The following is an 8,952-nucleotide window of genomic DNA, read 5'->3' as shown; positions in this document are numbered from 1 at the left end:
TATAGTTTAGCTCGAACTCATAGGCCTTGAAATCAGCAAACAGGTCGAAGAGGGAGGTCTTGTTGAGATCTTTGGATTCCCTCATAGCCATCGTCTTTATGTCTCATTCCCTCGGAAGAGCATGCATGACCTTAATAGCAAGATCCCTGTTGCTATAGGTCTTGCCAAGGATGGATAAAGAGGAGACAATCTTGCTGAATCTGGTGTCGAATTCGTTCATTGTTTCACCAGGACGCATCTTGAAACTGTCAAACTGTTGAGTGGCAACCATGATCTTGTTTTCCTTGGTTTGCTCATTGCCCTCACACAGTTGGGTGAGTCTGTCCCAGACCTCTTTAGCAGTATCGCATTCGATAATATATTTGAACATGCTATCATCGAGAGATCTGTACAGAACATCAAGAGCCATGTTGTTGAAGTTTTTCTTCCTCTTTTTTTCACTGGTCCAATCAGATTTCTCCTTGTCGATCTTGATAGGACCATTTGTGATGATACTCCACATTACGATATGAAGAGAAGAGAGACGAGCACAAACTCTTTTGTTCCATACGATGTAGTTTTCTCGAGAGAAAGTTGGAATGGAGGTTGCACTGGCATCTTTGGTTATGGTTATCATTCTTCAGGAAAAGCTTGAGAATAGAAACAGAGTTCTGATACCAATTGATAGGATCGGCTTAATTATTGAGACGGGGGTCTGGCGATTGATGAATGCTTAGGGAAAACGGTTTGAAAGAAATTGTGTTAGGGATTTAATTCACTTTCTATTCTACACAAACCCTTGTAAACACTTGAAACAAAATCAAGTGCGGAAATGTTTACATAGGTTTGGAGCTTATGATCAAGAATGAGAAGATGACAGAAATGAACAACACAACAGTTTGTTTATGGATGTTCAGAGCAAACTCTCCTACGTCACCCCTTCTTCCAACCACCGGAAGGATTCACTATAATATTTTTTGAATCAGATACAGTTTGCACGAATAGCTCACTATTGAACAAAACAGACTCTGTTCAACTTACAATATGATGAAGAATATCACTCAGCTAAAACGATGCTTTTGATTCTAACTCTCTCTTGATTAACACACAGTAAAGCAAGAAAGCAACTAATAGCTTGAATATTCAAAGGCTTGATTTCTCAGTAATTCCAGAGATTGTTCCGCTTGTTCACTCAAATTTATGGCAATTCGTCTGTTGTCCTTGAGATTCTTTAAATAAGGAACATGTACAAATAGTTGAATCTTCATAATGACATGTGGCGAGCTTCCATTGGAACACCTCCATAGTACACAGCAGACTCTGAATACAAGGATCGTGGCCATACACAACAGGTAGTGCACCGAATATTCTTCAGGGATGTACCTACAAAATAAGTAATGTGAAGGATATTCGCTAACGTGGCATTGGTTGATTGGTTGCAGCTGACTGTCGTACTGATCTTCACTAGAAAGTGGAACAGGAGTAGCGTACAGCTACATCACGTGGGTAGGCGGGTGCTAGCTTCAAGCAACTACTTAAGCATGGCATTAGACGTATTTCAATTTAGACGACCTCGTCTAATGAAATCAGACGTCCCCATCTAATCACAGAATCCATTAAACCACATGGTCTAATGGGATTAGACTATACGTCTAATTACAATCACTTTAGACTAATCTGAAAGAGTTAGACTGCACGTCTAAATTTCACATTCCATTAGACTGCACATCTAATTACGAATCCACTTCAGACTAATCTGAAAGAGTTAGACTGTACGTCTAACTTTCACCAGTTAGACTGCACGTCTAACTTTCACATTCCATTAGACTGCACGTCTAACTCCACGAGTTAGACTGCACGTCTAATTACGAATCCACTTTAGACTAATCTGAAGTAGTTAGACTGCACGTCTAACTTTCTCTTTCCATTAGACTCCACGTCTAATTCAACTGGTTAGACTGCACGTCTAACTTCGTGTGTTAGACTGCACGTCTAACTTCGTGTGTTAGACTGTACGTCTAACTCAACCAGTTAGACTGTACGTCTAACTCCGCTAGTTAGACTGCACGTCTAACTCAACTAGTTAGACTGCACGTCTAACTCCGTGCATTTAAAGCCAAATCGGTCTAATGAACCTCATTAGAACCAAGTCTAATAAAGTCCGATTTCGATATACCTGCATCAAAAACAATTAGACGCATAAATAATCCATTCATCATCAAAATTCTAATAGTTAAACTATTTCAACACTTAGTCAAAATAATTTGACCCAACAAGCCGCATCTTCATGCGCAACTCTCGAGATCTCTTTAATTCGATAATCAAGAATTTTCTTTCAAAAAGAAGCATCTTCATGCGCGACTCTTGATATCTCCTAAATCTGAAAATTAAGAATCTTCTTTCAAAAAGACACATCTTCATGTGCAACTTCAGAGATCACTTGAATCCGATTATATAGAATCTTCAGCTAGAGGCGCATTTTCATGCGCAACTCCCTTGACTTTTAAATCCGATTGTCAAGAATCTTCCGCTAAAAGTTGCATCTTCATGCGCAACTCCCGAAACCTCTTGAATTCACTTTTCAATAATCATTTTTTAGAAACCCGCATCCTCATGCGCAACTTCTGAGATATCTCTTCCGCTATAAGCCACATCCTCATGCATAATTCTCGAGATCTTGAATTTGATTGTTAAGAATCTTCCGTCAGAAGTCGCATCTTCATGCACAAATCCCGAGATCTCTTGTTCTAATTTTCAAGAATCTTCTCCAAAAGCCACATCTCATGCGCAACTCCCGAGATCTCTTGAATCCAATTGTCAAGAATCTTCCTCTAGAAGTTGTATCTACATGCACAACTCCCGAGATCTTTTAAAATTTGATTGTCAAGAATCTTTTATTCAAGAAAGTCGCTTCTTCATGCACAATTCTCAAGGTTTCTTGAATTTGACTTTCAACAACCTCCTCCCCAACAATTTAGACTTGAGCGTTAATTCCTGATCTAACTATGAATTTTCAAAATTAGAAAACTCAAGATCTCTTGAATCAAATTGTCAAGAATCTTTATTTCCGAAAGCTGCATCTTCATGCGCAATCCCCATGACCACTTGAAGTTGATTGGTAGATGCTAGAGTCTTAGGTAGATTGAGTCTAGATATAGGAAGATTCTAGGTCTTGGTTATCCTCAATTCTCAAAAAAATTTGCGCTATAATTATCATAGATTGGTCGTCGAAGGAAGAATGGCTCAAGTGGTTGAGGTATTGAAATCACCATTCGTTGCTCACTCAAACTCTAATCTTGATTGGTACGGTAAGAGCATGGATGTACCGATTCTACCAAATATACCCGTGAGTCAACAAAAGAAAAAGAAAAAAGTGGAAAATGAAAACCCATAGCAAAAAGATGATAAACTTCTCCAAAAATATCTTAGGATGAATGGATTTTCAAGAAATATGGTTCAGGGTCGAGCAACCAAACATATTTGCACTCTTTATCAAAACATTGGAGCTTTGACTATATTCTTAAAAAGTTTTGACAATTCGTGTGTAGACTTGTTCTCGTGTCATGTTTATGCTCGTATTGTGTTCTTATTTGTGTCGTATCGACTCGTGGTCGTATAAATTTGTGATCGTGTCGTGATTGTATCGTCTTATGCTTGTGTTGTGTCTCATTCATAACTCGAGTGAGATAATATTGTATTATTGTACTAATATTATTGTGTTAGTTCATATTTACTTAACTAATTACCCAGCTCTATTCAATCCCATAACCACACTATTAGAGAATGAAGTGATTTTTCACTGGGGCCTAGAAACTTGTAATTCAATTTTTTTTTTTAAATATTAGTATAATAACTTAAATTAATTTAAATTTTTTTGGTTGTAAATATATATTTGAAAATTGTGGATGCATGTATTTGAAAACAAAATTTTGTTTTTTAAGTACAACAAATTATAATATTAGAAAATATAAACTAAAATGACAAATAATAATATTATAGAATTTTATTGATAAACTGTTTTTTTTTAAGAAATGAAAATTATTATTATTATTTTTTTTAACTAATGGTGAACTAACATGACATCTCACAGTCATGTCCCCCTTAAACTCAAAGCGCTTTTAGATAGAATCGTATTTGTGACATTTTGATTTTTAAGCCGACTCTTGCCACTAGGCTACCTTGGTAGAGACTTGTTTAGTAAGATAATGATATTTATTTATTATTATAAATATTTTTATGATATAAAAAAAAGTGAACAATAAAATCTAGTCATATTTATTTTTTAATAAAAAAAATATTTTAGTTGTTTACCGTTAAAAACATGAATTATTAATTGAGTCACGTTTATTTTCTATTAAAAGAAAGTATCGACGGTTTAACAAATAAAGAAACATGAAAGGGTAATCGAGTCTAAGTTTTTTCTCATAAAATAAAGTATTAATCTTGACTTAAAAAAATTAATTAAAATTAATTGTTTTTGAACTAATATAATATACACGACACTAAACGACAATTAGACTAATGGTCTCGCTCAAGTAATTTTGTTCTCGATGGTTTATAAAATTATCATCAAAGTTGTTAAAATTTACTTAGCTAGTGTTATTGATTGATGTACCATCAGTTTACACATACTTGATTTTCATCGTAATTTTACACCAATTTAAGTTTATTTATAGTTATTCATAAACAAAAGAAAACAAAATTAAAATATAAAAAAAAATGAAAAAGAATGAAGTTATGATCCAACTAAAGTAATTATTATTAGCAAATACAGAATTATTTAGATTATTATAACTTACATAAATATTATAATACTAATATTAATACATAAATAAAGATTCATAAGTATATGAATCTAAAGAGATTACAAACATAATTAGGATGAGATGGGGTTTAATGAAAAAAAATGATTGCAATGAGACAATTAATTAGATGTAAAATGAGCAAATTCTTTTTAAAGTCCACAAAAATGATCTGAAAACAGTTACACAAAAAAAAATATTTTATTAATAAATGACAATAGATAAAAAAAAATATATGATAAGAACTCTAAAAAGTTATTAATAAAAAATATATATGATATACTTTTTACCTGTATTGTTGATAGACAGAGTTGTCGTCTTCCTGTATTTTTTTCAAAATATAGTTATTGCTGTAATCTTGATTTTGTAAAAATATAATAAGGCTAGATTTGACCCAAATTCCACTATATATAAACCCCTCGTGCTTCGCTTTCATTTCACATCTGAAACTCAATCTCGTGTTTCTCTTTTTCTTGCCGTAAGAGCTATTTCTTCTTCTTCAGTTTTCGGTCTTTATTTCTCTAGCTAGGTAAGTGTATTTTCTTTTTATTTCTTTATATATAGATCTATCTATGAGCTTTCATGGTTGATCGTTTGAAAATTGAGATAGATCTCGGTGAACTCTTTAATTTTATGATTTTTGAAATGTTAAAGAAACTTTTCATGTCATTCCCATTTAGGTGCGATACAGATTCCTCTGTTTTCTTTTCCTTCAATACCTTTCCATAACGAGGAACGGAGAAAAACTCGTGATTGGCGTGAAGGGAAAGATTTGTTTTTGTTGTTGATACACTTTTTAACTAGTCCATCGTTATTTTGATTATGTTTTAATGGTTTAAAATTTGTTACGGTTGGATATGATTTGTTATATTGAAAAAGTGTAATAGTTTTTCAAATTTTATAAATTTGAATTTTGTAAGGGCATTGATATATAGTTAATTTCTGATAAATTTTGTTATAGAAGTTAGTTGATAACTGAAATTTAATTAATTAATTTACTATTTTGATATTTGTTATGAATAAATGATTTCTATATTTTGATATTGATGATAAGCATACATTAATTTATTGTGTCGGATGTAATTTGCAGATGGATATGAACGGAAGAAACTCGTCTAACAATGGTAACTCCAACGGAAGAAACTCTTCTAACCATGGTAATGGGTTACCACCGGCGAATTTGGAGTTGAACGTAGGATTAGATTCGCTTGATCATCAACAGGTGCCTTTGAGCTTGATTAACGGACGACCTGCAGTAGGTTTATCTGCAAGACATACCATTAATGGAAATCTGCAAGCTCATCTTATAAACCAACCCAACTACTTCATGCGAAACCCAGTTCGCAATCCCGTCGCCAATACCCGTGCTCTCAATCAGAGCTTCACTCATTTCAGCACGATGTCTTCACCTCCATTAATCCAAACTAGTCCGGCCATGACTTGGCCGCCGCCGCCGCAGCAGCAGCAGGAGATATGTGAATATCAATACCCCATACCCGAGAGTGATTTCTTGTCCATGGGTGGCTTCAGTACCGGTCCCCCAGTCCCCTATTTCTTGGAATTGCAGCAGGGACAAATTTATAATCACCAAATCATGAATCATAACTATAATGCTAGAGCTTCAACCGCCGCTACTATGGGTTATCTAACCCCTCTGGATATTCTCAACAGCCAATCCAGGCCCATCCAGAGTACTGCTCCTGCTGCTACAAGACCGTCATCATCAAGGCGTAACAGCCGCAATAATAATGCTTCAAATGTTCAGATCTATCAACAAAGATCAATCACAACTGGAAGAAGGAGAAGGAACCTGGTATATTGTTTTTTAATTAGTCTTATACTAATATAATCATTCATTATACAAAATTGCAATTTTATTTAAATTCTTTAATTTTCATTAGGCTCAAGTGATTCAGGATTTGATCAACAGACAAAATCAGGTGAGTTTTTATTTTTATTTTATATAAATAAATAGCAAACCCTTCGGGTTAATTAACTCCTTCTTCGAATCAATTGCTGCTGATACTCTCTTTTGGGCGAATTTTATAAGTCCTGATAATTTTTTTTAATATGATGTCTAATGAGGTAATAATAATAATAATAACATGAAGTTTAATTTATGATATTTAAATTTAAATATGGTATGACTGAGACAATTAAAGAAATTGTTACATCCATGATAGGAACAATCGGTAAGTTGGATTGGAGAAGAAATTGATCATGAAGCTGGATTGAACGAGGGAGAGATCATGATGAGTGTGGAGAGATTGATCCATTGCCCGTCTTTTGTAATGAGTGAGCACGAAGGAGAAGCCTGTGCCATTTGTCAGGTGACGATCTTATATAATAATTACCCATTTTATATATGAATTTTGATCTCATTTAAATTGAAATATTAATAATTGGTATAATTGCACTTTGCAGGAAGAGTTTAAGCAAGGAGATGATGATATATGCAAACTACGGTGTAATCACATCTACCATTTTGAGTGCATTAAGGCCTGGCTAATGCAAAGGAATTTCTGCCCAATCTGTAGGGCACCAGCTATGTACTTTTAATTATTTTATATTTAAATAATTTCATACAATAAACTACATCTCAATATGCTGTAATATCATAGACTACATATCTTATCTTGTGTCTTTTATTTTAATTAATATCATGGTTAGTTCAACTTTTATCATGTTTTTACTTTACAATATTACAATAATAGACTAAGGTCTTTTCCAACTCAACACCAAACCGAATTCAATTCACATTTTCTCCTCTAACCCAACCACATATCTAAACCTATTTTTCAGTATTCCATCAAATTATGTTTCTTCAAAATTCAAATTTGTGTTGATACTATACATTATACTCAAAAGTTTTGTAATTATGTCCCTATATTTAAGTTTGATATATTTTATATATTAAACTTATTTATATAATTTATTATTTTAATTTATTTATATAATCTATTTATATTTTAATTTATTTATATAATTTATTTATATTTTAAATTTTGTTTTTATCCTATATTTTATATTAATATTTTTTTACAAACATTGATAAAAAAAAACTAAAATATAATAAAAATAATTTTAAAAAATAAATAAAACACATAAATAAATAAAAACAAAAAACAATATTCCGTTACATGCTATAATTAATTTTAACAAAATATTTCTATAATTGAGTGAGAATTTAAAAGCTAATAAGTTATAGGGTTTAATTTATAAGGTTAGATAAATATATAAGTATTATTGAAAAAGTTAAAAAAAAAATTAATATAAAAAAAAATATTATAAGAATATTTTTTTTAGTTTGAGAATTAGTTTTTGGGTTGAAAATGAAATACGATTTGATGTGACATTTATTGGATTTTAAATTTGAAAATAGGTTGATGGGTTGGAGATGGCCTAAATAATGAAATTTTCGTTAATTATTTTATAATGTATTTCGCATAAAAAAATATAACCAAGAAAAAGAATGAAAATGTTAGTTTAAAAAAATAAATAAAATTCAAATGGACACTTATCTATTTTTTTTTATTAGAAATAATATTTTGAGTGTTTTATATTTTTTTTTTTGGATTTTTTTAAAATTAAGTAAGGCATTTAAAAACAAGAAAAAAAACAAAAATTGACACAAAAGTAAACAAAATAGCCCGAAATTTTTTCAACAAGTTAATATATCCCATTTTGGCTTAAACCATCTTCTAAACACACTTGATGTTCTCATTCATTACTATAAACATGTCCACAACAAAAACCTACACAACAATCAAATCAGAAATGTCACATATCACATTTCGAACTGAATTAGGTTATAATATCGAACAATGACTAGCTTGAACATAAAAATAACCTTTTCTTTCCAAACTTTTTTTTTTTTGAAAAATTAAAAAAACTACGATAAGAATTTAATATGATTGAATACTCACATAGTTAGAAAATAAATTCATGAGCAATCTCCCATTGTTCCCAAATCGAATTGAGGTCCCGAACTCCTCAGACTAAAAATCTGAAAATTCTTCAAAGGACCAAAAATTGCGATTTCCTTTTCCGATCTCCTCATTCTCTCTAAGCTTCGATGTTCTTTACAAATGACCTTCTAGATGTGTTGAAGGTGGCACAACATTGACTAGAACACCCAACAACCCGAATTTTTTGGATTTCTCAAAAACTT

General features: G+C 32.0%; 1 protein-coding gene across 1 annotated transcript; it reads left to right on the top strand.

Annotated features, from left to right (window-relative positions):
- The first annotated feature begins 5,871 nt into the window (after positions 1-5,871).
- Positions 5,872-7,340, top strand: LOC124909796 (E3 ubiquitin-protein ligase RFWD3-like). The gene is made up of 4 exons (XM_047450435.1): positions 5,872-6,594; positions 6,683-6,721; positions 6,965-7,111; positions 7,206-7,340. Exons 1-4 carry the CDS (start codon positions 5,872-5,874, stop codon positions 7,338-7,340), a joined length of 1,044 nt encoding a protein of 347 aa, XP_047306391.1.
- Positions 7,341-8,952: the final 1,612 nt, after the last annotated feature.

Source organism: Impatiens glandulifera, chromosome 7 (genome assembly GCF_907164915.1).
Source record: "Impatiens glandulifera chromosome 7, dImpGla2.1, whole genome shotgun sequence".
Taxonomy (NCBI): Eukaryota; Viridiplantae; Streptophyta; class Magnoliopsida; order Ericales; family Balsaminaceae; genus Impatiens; species Impatiens glandulifera.
The sequence above is the reverse complement of the archived record's forward strand: the minus strand, read 5'-3'. Positions and strand labels throughout refer to the sequence as shown.

Excerpts from the sequence above, each read along its gene's own strand:
- LOC124909796 (XM_047450435.1), top strand. The coding sequence starts at position 5,872 with ATGGATATGAACGGAAGAAACTCGTCTAACAATGGTAACTCCAACGGA. Across the intron at positions 6,595-6,682 it reads GAAGAAGGAGAAGGAACCTG|GCTCAAGTGATTCAGGATTT; the intron begins GTATATTGTTTT and ends AATTTTCATTAG. Across the intron at positions 7,112-7,205 it reads AAGCCTGTGCCATTTGTCAG|GAAGAGTTTAAGCAAGGAGA; the intron begins GTGACGATCTTA and ends TGCACTTTGCAG.